Below are 26,830 nucleotides of genomic sequence, written 5' to 3' on the forward strand. Positions count from 1 at the left end.
TCCCTGACTGGTGGAGCTAATTACCCTCTGCGGCCTCTAGACCAGGGATTCTTAACAAAGGGTCTGTGAAATTCAAAAAACCATTATTCTTGTGGGGATGTGTTGGTGCGGGTGTGACATATTTATTAAATAATACACAGTGTAGCGAGGACTTAGTAAGGGGTTTGTGGTTTTCACCCAACTGGCAAAGGGGTCCCTGGAACAAAAAAGATTAAGAACCCTGCTTTAGACTTACCTTCCTTCTCACCAGCACAGATCATGTCCCCAGTCACCTTCTTCTTCAGTGAGGCGTAGGCCTCCTGGCAGGTGCGGTGATCAACAATCGGGATTTCGATCTGGAACACAAGACCATTGTTAGCCCCCACCCCTGGCTGAGGAGCCTCTGCTGTTCTAACGCCCCAGGAGCTGGCTCCTCCCACCCACTTCTGGATGGAGCAGACCATCAGGGGACCATCAGGGCAGGCCTGGGTCTACCTTAGACCTGGTCTCAGAAGCTGCCTTGCTGTGCAGGTGAAGGAGCCCTGAATGAGCATCAGGAGACCTAAGTTCTGATACAGTCTCCACCATGGGCTCTCCGTGTATTCTTAGACAAGTCACCTGCTTTCTCTGGGCCTCAGTTCTCTCATCCGCTTAGTACATGCATTATTTCAAATACAGCAATGCACACAAAAGCTATGTTTAATCCCCCCTCCCCACCGCTATTACTGGCTGTGGACCTTGGACGTGTGGCTTAATCACTCTGTGTTCTAGATGTCTGAGATTGTTTCCCCTTTTGAAAAGTGGATGTGATAGTACTTGACATACTAATCACAGGGAGTTGCTGCACAATGTGTTGCTGAATGAGTGCTTTGTAAGCTACAAACATTGTATAAATATTAGGCACTTTGGGGGTTATCAGTGCTTCCTTGGCAGCAAGCATTTACTAATGTTGTTCTCCCTCACCAGTGTGTGAGCTTCTAGACACTGGGTCTTTATCTTTTTCATGTCTGTTTTACATAGCTTGGATCATAGTAGGTACTCCAGAAAAAATAAATATATATTTAGTTCAGGTGGTAAATTGATACCTAAATGCAATGTATTGTGTTTATTATTGTCCTTGATTCAGCTTGGAAGTAAATGTTGGAGAAGTCTGGAATAAGAAAGTGGAAACATATGAGTCTCATTCAGCCACACCAAGAACTGGATGGGCCATATGCTCCAAAAGTACAACTCCTATTGGCCCTTGTTGGGTTCATTCTTGGCTAATCTGAATGAGTCCTTACAGTATACAGATGGATCATGCCCCTTTGGGGTATCCAAGCTTGCTGCCTTTTGGGAGAATTTCCAAAGGCTGAAACATTCATAATAAGCCAGTAGGAACATAACAGAATTTGGAGACTAGAGGCCCCATGACATGTAGAACAAACAGATCAGTCTTGCTGGGGCTCAAAGACCATTGAATTTTGGAGGTGAGTCTGGGCTCCTGGTGACTCTGTCATCCACCGCCTGCCCATGTCCAAATCCCTGAGGGCAATATGGAACAGGAAGGTCCAATGTAAGAAGGAGGTGTCACTGCCCACAGGGTATAAATTGAATTTCACCTCCATCAGCGTCTCTGGGAACCTTTGCAAGAACTGCTTCCCCCAGCCACTGACAATGACGACAGCCCCTGGAAGAGAGAAAGCATGATGAGAGCAAAAAGGCTGCCTGCAGCGTTTTCAAAGGGGTCTTGTGGCTCCATCATCCTCTGCCTGTGGAAGAAGGGTTGAATGTGCCCCCTCTGAGAAAGGCAGCATGGTATGGAAGAAAGACCCTGGGTCACAGCTTACCTGCAGTAGATCCTGAGGCCCTTGTGTCTGTGAGAAGTTACCTGGTTTACTTGTTACAGGTGTCTGTTCCATCCCATCCCCAACCAGCATGAAACCTAGGCTCCCTGAGAGCAGTAATCGCATCTATCTTGTTCACTGCTGTAGCTCCAGTGCCTGCAACACCACTGGCACAGAGTAGGTGCACAGTCAATTATCATGAATAAATAAAAAGTCCAGCCTAGTCAACAATATGCCCTCTCTCTACCCCTTTTGAGCCTCAGTTTCTCTATGCATAAAATGAAGAGGCTGGACATGGTATTTTCTAATCCCTCTTTCACCTCTGACATTCTAGACGTCTATGAATCTGGGAAATTGGTGGGGGGAGGGGGGGTGGAGAGGGGTTGATGTGGAAAGGTGTTGAGCATGATAGAGCAGTCTATTCTTCATTTGAAAAAGGGCCTGGATAATGAACACAGCACTGGGCTTAAAGTTGGAAAGCTTGGATTCTAGCCCAAGATCTGCTTCTCATATGTTGTACCTTGGGTAAGTCATTTCACTTTTCTAGGCCTCAGTTATCACATCTGTAAGGTGGGGCTACAGTGTCACCTCACAAGGCTTTCATGAGTGGTAAGTAAGTTAATGAATGAAAAGCAACTAGCACGTGGCAGGCTTATGACATGCAGTGAATCAGAGCCAGCTGTACTTGGGCCTGTCCTGTTGTCTCTGTTCTCCCAAATTCTTCTCAGAGTCCATCTCAGTCATTTAAAAAATAATGTCTTTGAACTACAGCAAGTGAATTGTGATGATGATGATGATGATGATGACATCACTCAATTTAGAACAGGATGAAAAGGAAGTACACTGGCATAAGTAGGACTCCTACTTTGTAAGATACGTTTAAGTACATCTCATTTAAACATCACAACAATGCCATGAGACATTATTACCCCAGTTTAGAAGAGGATTGAGGCTTAGTGAGTTTGCTCAGTGAGGTTAAGCAACTTCCTCAAGGTCTCCCAACTAGGAAATGGCAACTTTGGGATTTGAATGTTTACTCTGTTGTTCCTCAGCTCAAAAACTATCACTTTATACTTTATTTTGTGATGCTGGGGATGGAATTCTGAACTAGAAGATCTGCTGTTACTGTTGGCATCACCCTAGAAATGGTTCTTCACCCCAACAATTGCAGGTGGTTCCAGCTCCCAGCTACTTTTCCTAGTACCATTTTTCCAGGACCTCTTCTGTAGAAGTCTAAGTTCCAGCTTCACAGGGCCCCTGTGCCAAGCTTCCAGGTTCTGTAATTATACCCTCTTCCCTTTTCCCTGGCCATAGGGGTAGTGGTTTCCACCTGCAGATATTATCTCTATTACTTCAGCATCCCCCCGTTAATCAATAGTACAATACACTATATTAATTTTTCTCTGGTCCAGTAACTAGAGTAGGTTCTGTTTTCCTATGTAGGCCCTGACTGATGTAGTATTTAGGTCTGTCTGTTTACTACATGCTTACCATCACTTTGTGTGGTCCCCAAATCAGTTTTGACACAGCTGTTTTAGGGGAGCCTCCTGGGAAGTTATGCAGGACACAGTCACCTGGCTCAGTTTCTCAGCTACAAGCCATGTAGACACCAGAACCTCACCATTTCTGGGGAAGAGCAGAAAACCCTGCAAAGGTGAGATGGCAGGGGTACCTTCCTGTGCGGGCCCCTCGGGCAGACAGATGGGCATCACGAAGTCATTCAGCACTGCATTCTTTGACAGCTCCACCAGACCCACGTCATTCTCAAATGTGTTGGGGTTATAGAGGGGATGGATGATGATGTGTTTGACCATGAGATGTTGTTCATTTTCATCTGACCGGCGCCTCCAATGCTTGCCTGGGCAAGAAGAAGGAATAAGTGAGGCATGGGGTCAGTGGAGGATAAGATCTCACCTTGTTCCCTGTCAGCTCTCTGTCCCATCCAGCCCACGTATCTGGGCTTACCCTTTTACTGTCCTTCACTCCGAGCCATCTCACCTTACCTGCCATTTGCCACATATTCTCATGGGTTCCTACCTCTATCTTTCTTCATGAGCTGATATCTCTGCCATGTAAAGCTTTTTCCTATGCCTGGTGTGACAGATCAAACCATATGTTCACCCTTCAGTGCCTGGCTTATATTTTGCCTCCTCCATGAAGCCGCTTCAGGTACTTCAGTTAGAAGCCTTTTCCCTGTGAATTCCCATGTACTTTATCTGTTCCCTCTTACATTACTTACTTCTTGTTACCAAAAAATACCTTATACCTTGAGGTCTTGTGCTCATGTCTTATTCCTTTATTAGATTGTTGGTTCCTTGGGGGGAGGAGCTAGGTCTCCCTTATACTTGTGTCCTTACATCCTGGCCTGGTACCAATGGGTACCTGTGTAATGAACTGATTTAATCAGCAGGTGGTCTTGATTTTATAAAGGAGAGCTGAAGCCTTGATTCTATGTGTACAATCCACTTCTTAGAAGCCTGAAAGGTATATTACAATAATGAAAATTGGGGACTAGACTTCAGTGATGTGCTTAGGGTCAAACCACCTGGAAATCAAAGACTTAGAATTGAACTCAGGTTCCTAGACTCCAGTCCAGGGCTCCTTCTCTGTTTCAGTCTTCCTGTCCCAATGGCTGAGTGGGTGAGTGAGTGAATATGCCTTGGAAAATGTCAGTAGTGATACTTCACTCCCAGAACCCCCAGCTTCAGAAATCACCTTGCTCCTCACTCACCTAAGATGATTTTGAAGTCAGAGGGAGTGAGCAAGTCTGAGTTGTGTACAATTGGGTCGTCTGGGTTGAGCAACTGGTGGAGGCAGTGAGCAGCAGTCACAATCCAGTTGGTGCCTGGAGAACAGAATATACACTCAGCTCCATCCTGCTTTCCAGCTTCTCTAACTTTTGGGTCTATAGACTACCCCTCAAGACCCTACAGACACCTACACCTTTCTCCATTGCATTTCAAAGCCCCATATCAGACACTTGCTTAATCCTAATGTGAAGATGAGTGTTGAAATCTATGATTTTATCTACCTATTTGAACCTAGGCCAGGAATGAACATTTTAGAGAGGATTTCAGGGGTTGATGAGCTCCAGATAGTCCTGATGGGGCCACAAAAACCGTTGTGTTCACTGGTCACCTCTCAGGCCTTGCTACTCAAAGTGCGGTGCATGGAACATGATCATCAACATCACCTTGCAGCTTGTTAGTAATGCAGAATTTCAGGCCTCATTTCAGATCAACTGAACCCGAACCTGCATTTTTATTAATATTCTCAAGTAATTTGGATGCACATTAAAATTTGAGAAGTACTGATATAACATGGTGCTTCTCAACTCTGGCTGCATATTAGAATCACCTGGAGAACTGAAAAAGTATCAATGCCTGGTTCCCAACCCAGACTACTTAAGTCATGGGGGTGAGACCCAGGTATAAATATATGTTAAAAGTTCTCCAGGCAGTTTTACTGCTGCCAGGGTTGAGAACCACTGCTCTGATCCTGATCTCTCATTTTAAGGATATAGATCCTGAGGCCTGGAGGAAAAGTGAGATGTCCAGGGTCATCTGGCAGATTAGTGGCTGGGCCAGGGCCATGCCCCAGGTCTTCTACTAGTCATTTGGGTGCATTTCTTGTGTCTCTGCTATGTTTCCCCCTGAAAGGACAGGTCTGCCTCCCCACTCTTTTCCTTAATACAGAGTCAGACTTTGGTTCTACCTTTAGGGGGCCCAAATGACAAATTTATAAGTAAGTGAGCCCAGAGGTAGGACCAGGATGAGCCAATCAGAAATAAAGGCACAGGGCTATGGGGTAGAAACATCAGGTGAAAGTTCAGAATCCAGGGCAGAAGTAACTTTGAGGAACATGGGTTCCAAGTTCCTCTGGCCCATCTCAAGAACAGCTCTAAGCTCTGGCTACAGGGTTCTGGATAGGCCACCACTTAGGCTATGGCCTCTTCCCTTTAGATTTCTGAACCCTGTCCATGGCTGGGGCTGTTAGCCAGATTTTACAGGTATGTAAGGTGAGCTGGGGTACCCAAGGTAGGAGAGCCTGCTCAGAGCAAAGCTCTGGGCTGTTTAGATGAACCCAGGATTGTGCACTGGGTAGTCCAAAGACACAGCTTCACCTCTCAGTTCTGTGAATACCTTCTGAGCCCCTGAGGCAGTCTCCCTCTATCCAGGCCTCAGTGTGGACATCATATGGTACTTTCCCTCTTTTCTTGGTTCCTCAGCTTCTTTCCTGGTTCCTCTGCCTCCCTTATCCCTCCCCTCCCTCTGTGGGATGGAACAACAGGGAGAGGAAAGAGATTATAAATTGGAGAGCTGTGGGGAGGGTGAAGTGTGTGGGAACTTTCAGCTGAGCTGGTGGTAGAGAAGAGGTCATTAAACATCTTTCAAAACATCAGTAATAGTGAATAAACAGGTAATGAATACAAGAAAGTGTTAAGAGTTATTGAACTTAAAAACTGAAGACTTAAGAAAACTAATTTAATTCTTAAAACTGTGGGCACACAATCTATCTCTTTTGCTTGTGTCTGAGCAAAATCTGAGCTGTCTGACGAAGCATTTCTTACTCCCTTTTGCTTTCCCTCTCTCTTCTCCCTCACCAACCTGCCCCCTCTCTGCTCTGCCTCTTTCTCAACTTCTGGTTCCTTCCTCCTTTTTTGTCTTTCCTGACTTCTCCTTCCTCTTGGGTATATCCTCACCTACCAGTCTCTCTTCCTCTGGTCATATTTGTTTCCTTTTATTTTTCCCTCATTCTCTCTTTAATTCTCCTTTTCTTGTATTGTCAGTTATTCTCATTTCTCTATTCACTTTCTCTCTATCTTGTTCATTTTGTTCTCTGTACTTTTATCTCACTAACTCTGCCTCTCTGTCCTCCACCACCCACTTTGTTTATCTTCCTTCTCCCTTTCCTTCCCTTTCTTGTTCCTCTCCCCTCTCCTGCCCCATCTGGACATCCCCATCTCACCACACCTGCCTCTCTTCAACACCTTTGTTCACTCTCCTTTCCTCTTTGGGAGGCTCCATAGAGTAAGGCTGCTGGCCTGTGTGCTTGTGGGCATGTTAGAATCGGTGACTTGCAGAGGAAGAGTTACATCTGACTGCCCTTTCTTATATTCCTGGGTGGCCTGACTGCAGCCCTTTCCCAGGGCTGGCACCTCCCCAGGAGGATGGCTGACATGGCGCTGTCCACACCGGACTATACCCCGGAAGGGGGTGAGTCGAGAGAGAGATGTGGCTGGTGGTCCTAGAGCTGCCCAGACAGGGGTGAACTGACCTAGGCCATCTTCCTCCCTAGTGGATCAAATCAGAAGCTAACCTGGGACTGTAGTTTGGTATTTGTTTTTTCTTAGGATTTTGGAGTGGGAATGGAGCTTAGATCATCCAAACCAAATTGCTCATTTGATAAATGGACATAGAAACTCTGAAAGGTACAAGGTCAGAGAGCCAGTGAGTGCAGGAATCATCAGCCATGTCTTTCCTGCCCTCACTCCCCACTCCTACCTACATTCAATCCATTATGAAGTTCTGATGGTCCTATTTCCCAAAGTGTTTTAATCTGCCTCCTTATTTATAGCCCTCATCCCCTGTTTTTATTCTGAGGCTAATGACTTCTCTGCTCACTATTGCAGTAACCACCTTAACTGTACGCCTGGCCTCTGGATTCACCCTCCTTTCGATCCATGCTGCCGCTGGAGATAAATTTCCAGAATGTCCTTGTAAACTTGCAATGTGTTTAGGATAAATTCTAAATTTCTAAGCATGGCATTCTAAATTGACCTTTCCTGACATCTCCAGGGTGAGATTCTTGGTTCTTCCCGGTTGCAGAGCCCTGGAACACCCTGCCCTTGAACTACATGTTGTAATCTTGTTTGAGGGTCTGACTCCCTGACTACTTCTCGCCAGCATCAGAGACTTACCATATTTTGGTAAGTGTTTATTGACTGAAGTAACCAGTTAGAATGGGAACTCATGGCTGCTGGTTCCAGTTATGGGATTTTTCTACTAGACAGTATGTCTGGGCCCTGATACTGATATGGATCGTGATTCTCAAGGAAGAAATCTTGGTCAACCCTCAGGAAGAATGCCTGGTCCCTTAGCTTCCAGCCTGTCCCCTAATCTTGGGTCTCCCACCCCTTCCACTTTCTGCTTACCTAGGAGGGAGCCTCCACAGAAGGGCTGCCCATTCAGGTGTGACAGCATGGCAATCCAGGGCATGGTGCCCTTCTGGGCTGGGCGTCCATTGAAGATCCTGGCCATCAGCTTACGGGAGAACTTGGGGAGCCCACACACTGCAGCCAAGATAGGGAGAGACAAATCACTCTCTGGGTGCCATTTTGCCCTTTGCCAGAACTACCAGCTTCTCATCCTGTTAGGAACATCTGTTATTTTTGACCTCTCAGCATCCCCTTCTTGTAACAGTACCACAGTTTTCCTCTTGGGACTGCACTTCCCTCATTCTTAGTCTAGGCAGCATGATTTGTATTGACCTCACCTTGACCTCAGCATGATTTGTATTGACCCACATTCCTGGGGTTGGAATGTGACCAGATCTAGCTAATAATGCACCTCATCCTCTGATCACAGCAACTGCTCAGACTTGGGAACATGATTCTGGCCAGGCTAATAAAAGTCTGACTTGGGAATTTTGCTAAATATATCAGAAATAGAGAAGTTTTCTTTCTGCTGGGGTTTCTAAGCTGCTGGCTATTAGTCTGAATCTCCAACAATCACTTTCTGGAAAGTCTGCTGCAAATGATGCTACAAATAGAAAGGTGGAGCCAAAAATGAAGGGTAAAGTACAAGGGAGAGATTGTATCTTGATGTTTGAGCCCCTTGGTCTAGCCATACCTGAAGCCTTTTTGTATGGTCTTTTCAGTTATGTGGGCCCTTAAGTGCTCTTTTTTAAATTAAGCTGTTTATGTTGGGTTCTTTCACTTACAAATGAAAGCCCTGACTAATAAATGATTCTCATAATCTGTTCACAGGGATCTTCCTTATCTAAGAGAAGCCCTTCCCCAGGGCCCTGTGGGGCTGAAGATCCCCACAACAAGTGTCTGCCTACTCCAACTCTGTTTCCAATGCTTTGGATTCACAGATACACAAACCTTATGGCTAAGCAAGCTGCGGTTGGTCATCTAGTCCCTCTCTCATACAAGTTAAGAGAAAATCTGTCTCTCTCATCATATGTCATACTTGGTTAAGAAACAGAGTCCTAGAGAAGAAATTTGACTTGTCAAAAGTTATTCTATGAATTAGTAGCAAGACTCTAATCCTAGGTCTCCTGACTCCCAGCTCGGAGCTTTTCCCACTCTTGCCAGCATCACTAACTCTTAACAATGTATCTTCCCAGTGTACTCAAAACCCAAGCCCCTGGATCATCAGTCTTTTTTAAAAACTGTAATGTAACCAGGCTGCATAGTAGGGCTGGAGATGAATGTATTACAACCTTGACTATATCCTCAGCATCTTCCAGCATCATTCTTCATGCCCTCAGCCAGCTGCCCCAAGCTAATGTCCTACCCCAGCCCCATTCCTAACAGAGGCTTAGAGGCTATAGTGTTGGAACTCCTGTCTATCTCCTCTACCTGAGGACTTTCTTCTTTCCGGAACTAATTCTGTGCTCTGGATTGTCTCACTTCCAAACTCTTGGAAGCCTGGCTTTGGGGATTCTTCCTCCTTTCCTTTATCTTCCTTTTCTCCCTCTCCTATATTTCCAAAACATGGCCAAGTCTTTATATCCTAAAAAGCAAACTTTCATTTTCCCCAATTCTTGTTCATTCCCTCTCCTTTCCATAGTGAAGCTTTTGGAAAGAGGAATTGACACTCAGTCTCCACATCTTTCCCTCTCTTTTGGAGATGGGATTAGGAGAGAGAAAGGAAGTGAGGTGCTCTGCACAAACCTGGAAATAAAGTGGCTGTTTGGATAATTAATGAATCCACAATCATGGATGGGGAGACAGTGTCTCTGGGCCCATAAATAGAATTTCAACAGAAATATTTACATGTGTAGGAGGATATTATATTTTGGAATTTTATCTACTGTATTTTTCATCCCTACCAGTTCTCCTTGCCCTAGGACTCTCTCCAACCAAACTGAAAATGGAGAATCCATTGTTTTAAGTGAAGGCTAGATACAGCTTTGACTTTTGAAAGAGTGAGGCAGAACCAAAAGTCTGGAAAAAATAGGCTTTTATTTGAAGAGTCAGGCTTTTTAGTGGGAATAAATGATTTGTAGGTTTCAAGAACCAAACCCTAACCCTAACCCTAACCCTAACCTTGAGGAATACCTTTCTGTCTGATGGTTTGGGTTTTGTGAATTATATGCAAAGCCAATAACATTTTTGCAAATTTGTATGAGCAGAACCACTGCCAGCCCAGACTGAAAAGGACAGAGAAAGGACAAATTGAAGAAAGAATGACTTCAAAGGCAGAACCATGAAACTGAGGTCTGGGCTAAAGAGATTTTCTTGGCCCAAGGGAGTGGACCCACCCATGTTTGTATAAAAAGCAGTTTCACCCCTGCCCTTGGCAGGGGCAGGCCATGTACCCCCATGCTTGGAAGAGGTGGGCCTTCTGCCCTGTTGTTCAGGGAGAGTGTGGCCACCCCAATGTTTGGAGAGATTGGGACCTGTGTCCTAGCATTTGTGTAGAGCCTGGCCACCATCCCATTGCTTGGAGAGGGTGGAGCCTTCATCCCAGTGTTTGGAGAGAACAAAGCTACTGTGCAAGTGTTTGGAAGGGGTGGGGCCACCATTCCATCTGGACTGGAGGACAAAATATCAATCCATAGATGACTTTCAGACCTTGAAATCTAATGGATTTGCCTTGCTGGGTTTTGGAATTGTTTGGGACTGTCATCTCTATTTTTATTCCAATTTCTCCTTTCTGGAATGGGAATGTCTATCGTATGCCTGTCCCTCCATTATGTATTGGGAGCAGATAATCTTTTCTCTAGGTTTCATAGGTCTACAGATGGACAACACTGTTAACCAATTTGGATGAGACTTTGTACTTAGCATTGTTTCTGAAATGACTTATGGCTTTTAGGATGTTGTGATGGAGTGAATGTATTTTGCACATTGAAAGAACATATCTTTTGGGGTCCAAAGGACAGACTGTGGTGGTTTGGAGCTATGTACCCCAGAAAAACATGCTTTTAAAATTAATCCCTTCCTGTGGTTGTGAATCCTTGTAAATAGGACCTTTTGGTAAGGTTACTTCAGGTAAGAGTATGACCCAGGATGGTTCTTAATCCTATTACTGAAGGCCTTATATGGAAGGTGACTCAGAGAGAAAGTCACAGAGGGAACAACCAGAAGCTGAAGGTCAAGAGAACCTGGAAGAGATGGGCGAGGCCAAGAGACACAATCATATGCATTGCCATGAGATAGAGAAGCCCAAGACCATGGATCACTGGTGGCTATCGCCAGAATACTAGTCTTCAGGAAGAAAGCATAGCATTGAAAATGCCTTGATTTTGTTCTTTTCCTAGTCTCAAAACTGTGAGCCAATAAATTCCCATTGTTTAAAATAACCCATTGCATGGCATTTTCTTTAGCAACAAGGAAACTAAACAAAGTGTAAAGCATAATTTAGAACTCTTTTAATTCTCAAGAGTGAAAAAAGCAGGCTATTTTTATTTGAGTTCGTATCATAATACAGTGCAACCCACGGAGAGCCCTCACTATCACATGAGGTTATGCCACCTCTACACCCCCACCATTCTTGCAGTGATGACTATACACCAAGCCTGATGAATATACAATTTAAATGTTTTAACTCCTCTCCCCCTTCTCTGTCTGCACTGCCACAACCCTAAATCCAGTCAGCCACCTTGCCCCTCCACTTAACACATCACACTGTCACACTCAGACCTATTGAATCAGAATTTCCTGTGGTGAGACCCAGAAATCTACATGTTTAACAAGCACCCCAGGTAATTCTGCTATACGCCTAAGTTAGAGAATCACTGGTTGCAGAGTCCAAACACAGTCTGACTTTCAAGACTCTTCTTGCTATCCCTTTATTCCCACTACTCCCATTCAGTCACTCCAATACAGTAGGCTTTACTGCTTTTATATCTTGTCCACTCTGTCCATTCCCTCCTATATCCCAGCACATACCTGCAACCTCTCTGCAAAGGTATTCCTATCCCCTTTAACTGTCTGAATACTCTCCCTCTTCTAAACTCCCATAATTCTTCAATCTCCATGCTGCTTTGAACATTTAATCCCTTTTGCTTGTGTAAGACTTATGCACTTGATTGTCTTGTATTCTAATTTAAGTTCTTTGAAGTCAAGGACTTGAATGGCAGGCTTTTAAGTGAAGGACTATACAACCTTTGAGAAGCAAACATATCAATATTGAAGCTCCTTTGCTCATCACTTCCTATCGGCTGTTGTCCAGGTGGTAAAAGTGGTACATTTCCTGCAGTGGGGGTGGGGTGTGGGGGGGTGTTGGCTTAATAAGGGGACAGTTTCTTTTTAAAAAGATCCAAACCAACAAATCACAATAACCAAAACCCCAATGCCAGGCTGTTGGTTATCCAGAGATGGTTTATTTCCACTTTAGACCCCTCACAGGAGAAGCTTCGCTGAAGCACCTTACAGAGTAGTAAAGCATGTGATATAAAACATACAAAATATAGCATCCTATACATGTGCAGTTCATACACTGGAGTGTGCTTTCATGAACCGATTGGAAAAATGCACATTTCCCAATTGTTCTCTTGGATTCCATCTTCAGGGACTTCTCTAGCGTCCTTTCTCTGATGAAGTATGCCCAGGAGGGCTCTGGGAGAACAATTGGCCCTGTGAGGGCTAAGGAGAGGCTCTTGGTTATTAGGGAAATACTGAGTGGTGGTGGAGCTGGAGTGGCAAGGGGAATCTAATGCCTTCCTTTTGCAAATGGGGAAATTGAGGCCTGGAGCTAAAGTGATCAGTTAAAAGTTATACAGTCAGTCGCAGGCAGAGTTAGGGCTAGAACTCAACTGTGTCTCTTTTCACTGCCTTTCAAGGGTGAATTCCTGCTCCCCTTGACCTCTTGCACTTAACACAGAGGAATGGATCCCTTTGAACACCCATGCCAGGTAGATTCTGTGCAGTGCTCCAGTGTCAGGATTCTGGGCCACCTGGTGGGATTTCAGTGACTCCTAATGTTCTCAGTCCATCCTCCCTTCTATTTTCCTGCTCAGAAGCACAGCTGAGCACAGTGTGGGCCTTCTTTATTTCCAAGCAATCCTATTGAGTCTCTGCATCTAGTGTTGGGTTGGGGCTGCCTTTTCAGATCATATATTTCAAGGCTGGAAGTTTACTTCATGCTTGTCTGAGGCATCTTGTGTTGACTTCCAGTGTTGTCAGCTGGTATTTGTGAATGACATTTGGTGCCAAGTGACAAGTTCTGAGCTGACAGCAGGAATTTAAGGGGACTAAGGAACCTCCCACCACTCTTCTTCCTCCCCTATTCACCACAAACCTTCTCAGCTTTCTCTTTCTCCTTTGAAATTCCTTTAACCAGGTACATAAGGGGCAAGCCCTGAACTGCAAGCCTTTGGTAGAGAAACCTGAGGGCTGCAAGTGGAAACCCATTAGGAGGTTTTCTCCTAGAAGAGGGACTTGCCTTGGTGTAGGCTCAGAGGGCAGAGCTGGGAAAATGTATGGAGGAAGAATTTAGATCAATGTGAAGAAATGTTTTCTAATAATTAGGTCCAAGCCTCAGGTATACCAAGGGGACCAAGGAGCTTGATAAATGATCAGGAGTGATTAAAGGCCACTGGAATAAAGTGTGACCTAGAGGAGTGCTGAGATTGACCCAGAGGTGTCTGGTCTCATTCCTACATTGCACTGGCGTGGGGAGGGAGGTCCAGAGAGGGCAAAGGGCTTGCCCAGGTCACGGACCTCAGTCTCTTGTCAGGAGCCTTTCCCCTGACCACACTGCTTCTCAGGAGGCCTTTGGGCTGTCTTGGGGAGATGGAAACCCAGCTGAGTCAGTTTGTTCTGTTCCATTTTGCCAGGTGAGTAACATGGAGTGTGCTGTTGGAAGTGTGTGGTATAGCCTGACTCTGTGGCTGGGGCAGGGTAGGCAGGTCCTGAGGAGTGTGTCAGCTCACCGCTCCACCTGGAGCTCCCCAAGACCTTGTGGGGAGCCCATCTGCTCCCACACCCAATCCACATAGTTAGAGACTTTCGTGTAGACCCCGTAGACCTGCTTGCTGCCACATTCTTCAGGGCCTCCCCAGGACACCAGGCCTTGGACCTCCCAGCGCTGGCTTAAATCATCAAGGATGATAAAGGCCCCACCACTGTCTCCAAGGCATGTGTCTTTGCCACCCTCATAGTAACCGGCACAGAACATGTTCTCTGTGACACTGTAGTTGCCTGAGCGGGACTCATAGCTAGTTTTGCACTCGGCGTGTGGCACCACGGGTAACTTGACATACTGTAGGACATCTGACAAGGTCCGTGTGCCACTGTTTATGATTTCATCCACTGTCACATTGGGGTTGGAGATGCCCCAGCCAGCCACCAAGCCCAGAATGTGGGGGGCTGGGCCATCCAGTTCAGGCCTCGGCAGGCAGACAGGCATGATGTGGGGTCCCAGGGGTACAGGATCCCGCAGCTGCACCAGAGCTATGTCATGGTTGTAGTTCTGGATGTTGAAATCTGGGTGGAGCACCACGCGGGCAGCTGAGCTGTTGACAGCCCCTGATTTGTCCCGTACATCATGCAGGCCCAGATAGACGGTGACATGCTCCTGGGAGACCGGTGTCACAGTGTTGTCTCTGCGCTGTGAACGCAACACGTGGGCTGCCGTGAGGATCCAGGACTCGGAGAGCAAGGCCCCACTCCCAAACCACTTGTCGTTTGGCACCCTGGAGGTGTCCTCCACCACCATCAGGGCCTGCCACGGGAAGAGGCCAGGCTCAGCATTCCGGCCCCCGATGATCCGCTTGACCAAGTTTGGCAGGGAGCGGGAGGGCTGACCGCACACTGTAAGGAGAAGGAGGAAGTGGGGAGAAAAACAGACTGATCAAGGCAACCATGGAAACAGACCCGAAGGGAAATTCACATCTCACCCACTATAGATTATGCCACCAGGGACACTCACCCTCCTGGGTCATGCTAACTTGGGAGAGCCTGAAGTCATTTTGACTCTAAGTCTCTCTAGGCTGGCCCATCTCCAGCCTGACTACCTGTTGTTGGGGCCATCTGAAGATTGGACCATTTCATGTTTGGGCCTTCTCCACCCTGAACCATTTCTAGCCAAGATCACTTTTGGCATTTTTAGCTAGGCCTGTCTCCAGCTATGGTCACTTTCCCCCATGCTTCCCTAGAAATGCATCTCATATCCTAGATGTGGTCTGTCCTGTGAGTACTATAAAATAGATCATGGACTTTAAGAAATGCAAGGAACCTAAAGGACTATCCAGCAGGTCACAGCAAAATTGGCCTGGGAGCCAAAACATCAGGACCTTGCCCTGATTTTTCTCTGCTATTTTCTGGGTGACTCTGAATGTATGTCCCTCCCTGGATTTCAAGTTTTGATCCGTTAAATGAGATGATTAGTGAAGACGATCTCCAAGGATCCTTCAAATTCCAAATCCCTTTGATTTTTACCTCCTATGGAAGACTGTTCCATTGACAGTTCTGACTATAAGAAGTTTCTTTTTCATGATAAATGGAAAATGACTTCCTTGTGACACCCACCCATAGTCTAGGTTCTGCTCTCTGAGGGTACTTACAACAAGTCTACTCTCTTCTCTGCAAAAAAGCACTTCTATTTCCTCATATCTACTTTGAAAATTAGAAACAATTTTTGCATTTATTATTTCATTTGCTGCCCTTCCCTTTCCCATTTTATCAGTGAGTAAAACTCACCAGATATTGACTAGCTCAAATCACAAGCCTGTTAGGTTGAGTAGCAGGGGCTTATCCAGATTCTAAGGCCTTGTTCTGTATCCCACACAGCTGCATGGTGGTTGAAAACTCTAGTTATAAACCTTCAAGCCTTTCTTTTCTGTCCTATGAGACTCATTTTTTGAATTGACGGCCTTCAATCACTATGGGGTTAAGGCTCAGGGTGCCAAAGAGTGGGGAAAGGTGGCATAATCTATGAGCAATGATGCATGGGCCCTGCCCTGGGCCACCCATCATTGCACCCAGGAGCCCTGTAGTACCTTGAAGGGAGAAAGGTCTGAGCAAATTTCGTTCCACTGAGTTGCACCCTGAGCATGCACATGCACCACCAGCCTTCTGCAGCCAAATGCTCATGAGTGGAAGGTCTTCTGTACTAGCCCCTGCAGGCTAAGAATAGACTCACCCAGACAGGGTGCTTAGGCCTGGGAAATAAGCCTGGTGTGAGCATGTGTTTCCTTCTGGTTGCACACAGCCAGCCTATACTTCTTGGCCCTGAATGCTCTCAACAATCCTTTTGAAAGCAAGGAACATTTGAGTTTTCTTGGCAATTTTGGGAGAGCACACTTTCAGCAACTTAATACTTTTCAGATGCTCATCTTCCTGATGACAAATGCTTCTTACATGATACTGAGGCACCTTGTCATTCTCCTGCAACCAGATATGAACTGGCCTTTGCTAACTTTCTATGACCTGACCTTTCAGAATTGAGGAGCAGCCTGATTTCCCAATTAGAAGCAGCCGTCTCTGAGGCAACATCTCAAGACAGGACTGTGGCTGGCCTTGAGTAACAGCTCCTTTCGTGTTGAAAGTCTCTCATCTGGTGATGGATGTGCCTTTGGCTCAAGTCCATGGTTACAACAAAGTCAGTGCTGAATGGTGCCTTCCTCCCACCAAGGTGCCAGTAACACACCCCAGTCACAGAATGTCAGAGTTGGAGGAATCTGGGAGAACAGCTAATTTATAGGAGAAACTGAGGGTCAGAGTATCACATGGCTACTTAAAATTGTTAGTGCCAGAGCCAGAAATGAAACCCATTTCTTCTGACTCTGGTCATCATATGCTCCACTAAAGTCTGGATTTCTCTTTTATGTACTCTCAGCTTTTAAGAGGTTGAATGATTCAACAAGCCTTTGGAAGAGCTCATTGAAAAGGCACAATTTTTGGCTGCTGCCATTCCCCACCCAGTATTTCCTATGACAAAAGTGTTTTCTTGATATGTTACAAATCTGCTGAAGCCAGATTTAGGCTTTAAAAGAAAGGGAACTGAGAGAAGACCCTTAGAAAAAAAATATGTTCTCTTATGACTTGAATCTTTGGACTGTCCATGTGCCAGCTGGGCCCTGAGCCTCAACAGAGTTGCAACACCTACTCTCCAGTTCATTGGACTCACCCTGGACAACTAACAAGGAGGTGATGATGGACACCACCACACCAAGGAACTGAGAGAGCCTACAAGTACAAGCGAGTCCCATCTGGAACTGAAGCCTCCTCTCAATTAGAGGTGGACTGGGCATCACTGTAACAGAACCCTCAGGATTGGGGAATGAACTATGGACTGGAGTAGATTTACTGATATTTTACTATAGACTTATTGTGATTCTAGCAATTCAAGAACTTATTGATGTGGAAGCAGTGGCCACTGGAGATTTTAAGGTCAGGGAGAGGGAAAACAGGTGTAATGCGGGGGCATTTTTGAGACTTGGGAATTGTCCTGAATGACATTGTAACAACAGATACAGGCCATTATATACCTTGCCATAACATGCAGAATTATGTGGGAGAGAGTGTAAACTACAAATGTAAACAATAATCCATGCTTCGTGGCAATGCTCCAAAATGTGTTCATCGATTGCAATGAATATACCACACTAATGAAGGATGTTGTTAATGTGGGTATATGTGGGCAGTGTGAGGAGCAAAGCTTATGGGAATCCCCTATATTTTTTATGTAACATTTATGTAATCTAAATATTTCTTTAAAATATAAAAATATTATAATAAAAAATGTGATTCTTAGGATTCTGGGTTCATGAGGATGGCATGAAACATGTTCACAGTCAAAAACTGGCTCTCATAACATTGGAAATAAGTTGCTCAGCATTGTTTGTGTTGACATAAAAAGTCTTGAGTTCACTTTCCAGATCTGCCCCTAACTTTGTGGGGTAGCCTCAGACAAATCACTATATCTCCTTGATCCTTAGATTTCTCATCTGTAGCATAAGGGGGCAAATATTTGCTCAACAGGCTCCCTGGAAGAGTAGGAATTTTGATTCTAGATGGAGTAACCTTCTCCATCTGGGTTGGCATCTAGGCTCAATCACAGTATTTTAATGTAAGAGAATTTGGAAATCTCTAGCCTGGTCCAACGAAACACCATAATTCTGCTCAAAATACAAATGTTAAAGAATTTCATGACTTAGTGTGTCCAAGATGCTGTGTATAAACATAGAGGATGATGATCACTAAAAGTCATAAAATGTCATGGATCACCTGGTCTCACTCTCTCACTTCCAAGGTGTGGAATCTTAGCCCCAGAGCTTACTTACCAAAGATCAGAGTGAGCAACTGGCAGTGCCAGGATTAGGACCTGGATCCCTGACTCCCAGCCCAGTACATCTTCCTCTTCCATCCTTTCCCATTCATGGTTGCCCAGAATGGAATCTACTCACAGTGCTGTTTTTTCTGGCTCACATAGTGTTTTAGCAAAATAGGAACTTGAGGGCCTTTAGTCAGACATATGCTCCCCAGTTTGTCATGGCTCCATCATGCCCCCATCTTCTCCGAGGCTTCACTACCTGTAGTACTTGGGTATGCTCCTGACTAAACTCAATTGAAGTGGGTGGGATGACCTTTCCCTGATCCACCCGGACAGTCCCTTGTGGTATCAGGTCCTCTTATGTGATGTCTTCCTAATCGCTCCTCTCCCTTCATCTGCTGGATGACCACATAAAGTTACTTCTTCCTTCTCTGAGATCCAAGAGCACCCATGAGGACTAAGAACTGACTCCCAAATGCTAATACTTACTCCAGTTTTTCAGTATGAAGTATATATCCCCATAGCCTTTCCACTTTAGTGTCTAATCTTAAGGCTAGAAACCTGAGTACATTATCAAGAGTCACCAAAACATACCATTAAAATAATTCACTGTCTCAGTTTACCCAACATCCTAATCCATTAAAATACAAATGTCACCTCATGCTTAACCATACTTCAAAGTTCCTGCTGTTCATGCACACATGCAGACAATTAGAGTAAGAAAAGACAGTTTTCGGTGCTCCAAATTTTTAGGTATAAATTTCTGTGTTGTGAACATTAACTAAATTTTTTGTATGTTATTAGTTTAGCCCTACAGTGAGCATTTTGGGGCTCTAATTTTCCAATAAGTACATTTAGATATACATATGCATTGTCATTGCAATGTAAATCGTCCACACTCTTAGCACTCAAGTAGAGAGCCACAATGTCTCTCCAAAACCTGCCCACAAGATTCTCTTTCTATTTTAAAGCATGGTTGGTAAGTGAGCCACAAGGAGGGCTGCCATCAGAATGACTTGAACATGTTAGTTTTTGAAAGAACTTCTTACTTCTCCTATAATTATTTGCTATTTGTTTTATGTTGTTTATCTCCACTATGCATGGTGAGTCTTGAGATCAATATGCCAACTTCCTTGATTTGCCTGGCACACACCAGGTTCACACACAAAGTGTGGTAGGAAGGGAGCAGAATTGAAAAGAGAGGAGGCAGGAGAGCTCTCTGTATGATAAAACAGGCTGGTTGGTTTGAGATGTGAGGCTGGGCGTCTCCGACTTTTGACCCTCTGAGGATACCTCTTAAAAAGAAATGAAAGGGTAGACAGTTAAAATTTAGCTCTTACTAAAACAACTGAGAGGGAGTCTATGGCTGCCTTGGCGACCTGTTTAGGGGTACAATGGACCAGGACATTGCTTCACAAGTAACAGAAGAGTCGGGGACAGAGAGGAGGAAGCCAAACAGCAAACTGTGAGGTTTTTATCCTCCTGAACACTAGGAAGGGCTCTGCTCTCCATCCCTGAGATATCAGATGAGGGTAAAACTCCTGGCAATCCTATCTGACTAAGAGAAGAACAAAATTCTTCCTCCCTGCCAGCATCTCAAGATATATATAGAGTGGGGGACAGGGTGTTCTTGGTCATCTAGGAGGGTGCTAGAAAGAAAAGGAAGCCTGCAAAAAATTTTGAGTTTCTCCCACCCATGGCTGGAAGTGGCCCTTAAACCCTGCCCTCAGGATAAACAGCCTAAGTGGAACTGCCAGCTTCCTCCTCCAAAAGGAGTGTGGCAGCACTCCTCCCTGGGAGGAGGAGGGGTCGGAAAGGGTGGAGAGTGGTCTCCATGCAGCTATTTTAGCCAACTGAGGCCCCCTTGGGTATCAGAAAGGCCCTGATGCAACAAGGATAAGGGAGGGGGATTTCCTCAGGCAGGCTGCCAGCAGCCTAAGTAAAGAGAGAATTTACATCAGAAAGGAGGCAGAGATAACAGGGAGGAAATCGGGGCTGATAGGTTTCTGAAAAGCCTCTAACGTTAAGAAAGCACTTTAGCTTAGTGGAAGAGCTTTTGCCTTGTATATATAAGGTCTCTGGCCTTGTCAAAGTGAAACCTTACCACACATATAAGGTCACAGGTTTGGTCCTTGGGTCCTCCCTGAGGAGTGATGCATAGCTACCAAGCATTCAGTGGAATTTTGTGACAGAGAACATATTGACATCCTCTTTGTATTAGGTTCTATTGGATCTCTCTCTCTTTTTTTTTTTTAAGTTCCTTTTTTATTTTCCTTTTTTTACTCACTAAAACTGGGCTTAAAACCTGCAGAGGACAGTCTGCAGGGTGACTGATTGTTGAATAGCAACAGCCTGAGAGGATCATTAGGGGTCCAAGAGAAAAGGCTGTTTTTCCATGTTTATCTTGGCTTTTTGATCCTTTTCCTGCCTTCTTCCTCTTTTTATTTAAAAAATCCCAAAACAAGTTGCTGCTGTCTTGATTTCTTGTTGTTGTATTCCCCCTTCCTTTGTTTCTCTGTTGGTCTGTTAGTTTTTTCTCTCTTTCTTTTGTTTCCCAATTTTCTCTACATAAGCTGTATCTTTTCTCTCTTTCATCCTTATATTTTATGTTTTCTGTTGTTCTTTCATTTCACCTCTTTGGACTTGGTCTTAAATATTTCTTGTACTCATTTCTTTCCTATTTACTTGGTGTTTTATTTTCTCTTCTAAAAATTTTTTTCCTTCTACCTTCTACTTATTATTTTCCCCTGTTCTCATCATTCTAGACTTTAACTTCACTCTATATTTTTCTCCATTCTGTTTCATGTTTCATTGTTTCTATTCCACTTCTCTAATTTTATTCTTCTATGCTTCTTACTTGGGTTAATTATTCCATGCCTGCATCTTATGCAGTCCCACTTCTACCTTTTACTATTATAACTACTATTACTCATTTTGTTTTCCTATCTTTTCCTATTTCTCTGGTACTAACATTTTTTTTTCCCAAAGGAACAAAGATAATGGCAAGGAAACAGAATAAGAGGAATGAAGTGTCAAAGTGAAACCTTACCACACTCAAAACAACAAAATAAAACCATAGAGCAGAGAGAGAAGCCAATAAACTGAATAAGCACACCAAGATAAACAAATGACTAGATACCAACAAAAAAATACAAGCCATTCTAAGAAACATGGAGATTGACCCAGTGTAATGAACAAACAAAAAACCAAGGAAGGATGCAGAACATGGAATAACTAATTAAAGCTGTCCAAACAAATATAATGTATCAATTTACTGAAGTGAAGGAAGAGATTAAGGATATTAAGAGAACACTGAGAGAACCTACTGAAGAAATTGTAAACATACAGAAAAAGACTACAGATATGATGGTGATGAATGGCACAATCAAAGAAATAAAAAATTCAATGGCAGCATACAATAGCAGATTTGAACAGGCAGAGGAAAGATTAGAGATGTGGAAGACAGTACACCTAAAATCAAACAGATAATAGAACAGATAGATAAAAAGATAGAAAAAATCCAGCAGGGACTCAGAGACTTGAACAACAACATGAAATGCACAAACATATGCATTATAGGCATCCCAGAGGAAGAAGAGAAGGGAAAGGGGAAAGCAGGAGTCTTGCAGGAAATAATGGCTGAAAACTTCCCAAATCTATAGAAGGAGTGCAAGAAGCACAGTACACCCCAAACAGTATAAATCCCAGCAGACCTACTCCAAGACATATACTTGTCAAATTGTCCAATACTCAAGACAAAAGGGAATACTGAAAGTAGCAAGAGAAAAGAGAACCATCACATACAAGGGAAGCTCAATAAAATTAAGTGCTGATTTCTCATTTGAAACAATGGAGGCAAAAAGGCTGTGGTGTGACATAGTTAAGGTGCTAAAAGAAAAAAACTTCCAGGCAAGAATTCTCTATTCCACAAAACTGGCATTCAAAAACATGAGGGAGAGTTCAAAATATTCACAGGCAAACAGAATCTAAGAGAGTATGTCAATAAGAAAAATGCACTTCAAGAAACACTACAGGGAGTTCTGCATGTTGAAAGGAAAAAACAGGAGAGAGAGAGTTGGAGGAGAGTGTAAGAACAACTAAAAAGACAAAAATAGTAATAAAAATAAGATATGACTTGCATAAACTCAAAGAATATGGCTAATCTAAGTATTCCTTGAGGGTAATAACATTGAATGTGAATGGACTAAACTCACCAGTCAAGAGACAGATTGGCAGAATGGATAAGTAAATATGATCCACCTATATGCTGTCTACAAGAAACCCACCTTAGACCCAGGGACTCAAGAAAACTGAAAGTGAATGGTTGGAAAACAATTTTACAAGCAAACAATAAACAAAAACAAGCAGGTGTAGCTATACTAATATCAGACAAAATAGACTTTAACTTCAAGAGACAAAGATGGACACTATATTTTAACAAAAGGGGTAATCTTTCAAAAAGAAAGAACAATCATAAACATTTATGCACTTAATGAGGGCACCTCAAAAGACATGAGGCAAGCACTGGAAAAACTAAGTGGAGAAATAGATTATTATATTAGGGGACTTTAATACACCATTATCACCATTAAACAGAACATCTCAACAGAGAATCAATAAAGAAACAAAGACTTTGAATAATACATTAGAGGATCTGGACCTAATAGATATACAGAATATTATACCCAAATACAGCAGGATATGCATTCTTCTTGAGTGCCATGGCTCATTCTCCAAGATAGACCACATGCTAGATCACAGAACAACTCACAATGAATTCAGAAAGATTGAAATTATACAAAGTAATTTCTCTGACCCAATGGAATGAAGATAGAAGTCAATAAGGGCCAGAAAACCAGATTAGGCACAAAGATATTGATGATAAACAACACACTCTTAGACAAACAGTGGGTCAAGGAGGAAATTTCAAAAGAAATCAGTAACTTCTTTGAAATGAATGAAAATGACACAACATATCAAAACCTATGGAATGCAGCAAAAGCTGTACTGAGAGGGAAATTCATAGCCATAAATGCATATATCAAAAAACAAGAGTTTCAAATGTGGCCAGTCTTGAAGCCAAACTCAGCCTTCCCCCACAGCGTGGGACATGACTCCTAGGGATGAGCCTCCCTGGTGCCGAGGGATTACTACCAAGTACCAGCTGATGATGTAACTAGAAAATGACCTTGAATAAAAGGGTCAACTTGGACCAGCAGAATATCTCAGTCTACATATAATACTAGGAGTTAAAAATGCTTTTTGACCTGAATCAAGGGGGAAATGGAAAGGACAAATGAGTTTATATGGTTATGAGTCTCCAAAAAGAGCTGGAGATCATCAGAGGGGTTGTCCTTATGTACACCTCAGCAGAGTCCCAGAGACAGATAAAGTAGATACAACCCTGGGTATTGGTTCTTCTGAGGGCTACAGAGACCCACTGGTTCTATGGTCATGGCAGATGGAGTTCAGTGCCATGTCAGCTGGCCCTTCTTGGTAGTTTGCGTTTCTGTGTGATGGAGCTGGACTCAGATGTGATCTTTGTTCACAAGCCTCTCCTGTTACTTTTACAAGGAAACTGTAGTTGGTGCTGGGGTTTAATATATACCCAGGGGATCTGAAGCTCTGGACTGACCATATGATAGCCAGGCCCTGAGCCTCAACAGACTTCAGCTCCTACACTCTGGTTTATTGGACTTACCCCACTCAGCTAACATGGAGTTGAAGAAGGTCAACCACTACACCATGGAGCCAAGAGTGCCTACAACTGAAAGCAGGAGGATTGCATCCAGCATCCATGTGGAATCTAAGCCCCCTCTTGATATAGATGTGGAGTGGACACAACCATTCTAAGGTCCACAGGATGGAGGAAAAGAGTATGGATTAGAGTAGACTTACTGATATTCTATTCATGAACTATTGTGATTAGTAATCGAAGAAAATGTGGCATTGGTGTGGAGAAAGTAGCCATGGTAGCTGCTGGGTGTGGGGAATGGGAGGAAGAGATGAAATGTGGAGGCATTTTCAGGACTTGGAGTTGTCCTGGGTGATGCTGCAGGGACAGTTACCATACATTGTATATCCTCCCATGGCCCACTGGGTGGAACGTGGGAGAGTGTGGGCTATGATGTGGACCACTGACCATGAGGTGCAGCAGTGCTCAGAGATATATTCACCAAATGCAGTGAATGTCTCATGATGATGGACGAGATTTTTGCTATGGGGGGAGGAGTGGGGTAAGGGGGATGGAGGGTATATGGGGACCTCATATTTTTTGAATGTAATATTAAAAAAATAAAGACAAAAAAAAAAAAGAAGAGCTAAAATCAAAGACCTAACTGCACACCTGAAGGAATTAGAAAAAGAACAAGAAACTAACCCCAAAGGAAGTAGAAAGAAGGAGATAGCAAAGATTAGAGCAGAATTAAATGAAATGGATAATAAGAATGCAATAGGAAAAAAAAGCAAAACCAAAAGCTGGTTCTTTGAGAGGATCAATAAAATTGACAAACCTTTAGCTAGGCTAACAAAGAAAAAAGAGAGAAGATGCAAATACACACACACACACACAAAAAGAAATGAGGAAGGGGGTATCACTATTGACCCCACAGAAATAGAGTATCATAAGCAGGTACTTTGAAAAATTATATGCCAACAAGGATAATTTAGAGGAAATGGACAATTTCCTAGAAACACACAAGCAACTTACATTAATGAAAGAAGAAACTGATGAGCTCAACAGACCAATCACAAGTAGTGAGATAGAATCAGTCATTGAAAACCTTCCACCTAAGAAGAGTACAGGACCAGAAGGTTTCACAGGTGAATTCAACCAAACATTCCAGAAATAACCAACACGAATCCTGCTTAAAATCTTCAAAAAAAAATAGAAGTGGAAGGAACATTGCCTAACTCATTCTATGATGCCAACATCAACTTAATACCAAAACCAAACAAAGACACCACAAGAAAGGAAAACTATAGACCAATCTCCTTAATGAACCTAGATGTTAAGATCCTCAACAAAATACTTGCTAATCATATTCAACCACATATGAAGTGAATTATTAACTATGACCAAGTGTGCTTCATTCCTGGTCTGCAAATATGGTTCAAAATAAGGAAATCAATCGATGTTATATACCACATAAACAGATTGAAAGAAAAAAAATCACATTATCATCTCTATAGAAGGAGAAAAAGCATTAGACAAAATGCAGCACTGTTTCCTGATAAAAACACTACAAAAGATAGGGGTAGAAGGAAACTTTCTCTGCATGATAAAGGAAATATATAAAAAACCCACAGTGAATATCATATACAATGATGAAATCCTAAAAGCTTTCTCTCTAAGATTGGGAACATGACAAGGATGCCCATTATCACTGTTCCTATTCAGCATTGTGTTAGAAATACTTGCTTGAGCACTGAGGGAAGAAAAAGATATAAAAGGCATCCAAATTGGAAAGAAAGAAGTAAAAACTTCATTATTTGCAGATGACATGATCCCATACATACAAAGCCCTGAGAAATTTACAACAAAGCTTCTAGAGCTTATAAATGAGTTCAGTAAAGTTGCAGGTTATAAGATCAATGCACAAAAATCAGTAGCATTTCTGTACAACAATAATAAGGAATCTGAGGAGTAAATCAGGAAAAATACCATTTACAGTAGCAGCTAAAAGAATAAAATACCTAGGAATAAATTTAACTAAAGATGTAATTGACTTGTATGCAGGAAACTATACGACACTCCTAAAGGAAATCAAAGAAGACTTAAATAAATGGAAGAATATTCCCTTTTCATGGATAGAAAGACTAAACATCATTAAGATGTCTATCTTACCCAAACTGATATACAGATTTAACACAATCCCCAAAAAAATCAACACAGCATTTTTTACTGAATTGGAAAAACTAACTATAAATTTATTTGGAAGGACAAGAGGTCTTGAGTAGCCAAAGAAATATTGAAAAAGAAAAATGAAATTGGAGGAATTGCACTACTTGACTTTAAAACATACTTCAAAGCTACAGTGGTCAAACCTGTGTGGAATTGGCACAAGGACAGACATATTTTCAGGGGAATCGAATCGAGAGTTCTGATACAGACCCTTGCGTATGCAGTCATCTGATATTCAACAAGGCCACTAAGCCCACTCAGCTGGAAGAGAATGACCTCTTCAACAAATGGTGCTAGGAGAATTGGATATCCATATCCAAAAGAATTAGAGAAGAACACCATCTCACACCTTATACAAAAATCAACTCAAGATGGATTGAAAATCTAAATATAAGAGCCAAGACCATAAAGACCTTGAAAGATAATGTAGAGATGTATCTATAGGAGCTTGGAATAGGAAATGGCTTCATGAACTTCACACCCAAAGCACGGACAGTGAAAGAAAAAATAGATAAATAGGACACTCTCAAAATTAAAACTTTTGCACCTCAAAGGAGTTTGTCAACAAAGTGAAAAGGCAGCCTACTCAATGGGAGAAAATATTTGGTAACCATATATTTGATAGGAGTCTATTATCTATCATATATAAAGAAATCCTATATTTTGAA

The 26,830-nt window shown here is 43.2% G+C and overlaps 1 protein-coding gene across 3 annotated transcripts in view; it reads right to left on the minus strand.

The window, feature by feature from the left end:
* MASP1 (MBL associated serine protease 1) overlaps nt 1–26,830 on the minus strand; it is an 80,607-nt gene that overhangs the window by 3,335 nt on the left and 50,442 nt on the right. For 2 of the 3 annotated variants that reach the window (XM_012531070.4, XM_058295523.2), the window contains 5 exons: nt 7,960–8,097; nt 4,537–4,650; nt 3,478–3,663; nt 1,581–1,648; nt 236–335 (listed from right to left, as the gene is read on the minus strand). In XM_012531070.4, the coding sequence (XP_012386524.2) occupies nt 236–335; nt 1,581–1,648; nt 3,478–3,663; nt 4,537–4,650; nt 7,960–8,097 (606 nt within the window). Of the gene's footprint in view, nt 1–235; nt 336–1,580; nt 1,649–3,477; nt 3,664–4,536; nt 4,651–7,959; nt 8,098–12,345; nt 14,797–26,830 lie in introns of those variants that run through there. The other variant, XM_004473681.5, reaches the window with a different exon arrangement.

The sequence above is a fragment of the Dasypus novemcinctus genome, chromosome 4, assembly GCF_030445035.2.
Source record: "Dasypus novemcinctus isolate mDasNov1 chromosome 4, mDasNov1.1.hap2, whole genome shotgun sequence".
In the NCBI taxonomy this organism is placed as follows: domain Eukaryota; kingdom Metazoa; phylum Chordata; class Mammalia; order Cingulata; family Dasypodidae; genus Dasypus; species Dasypus novemcinctus.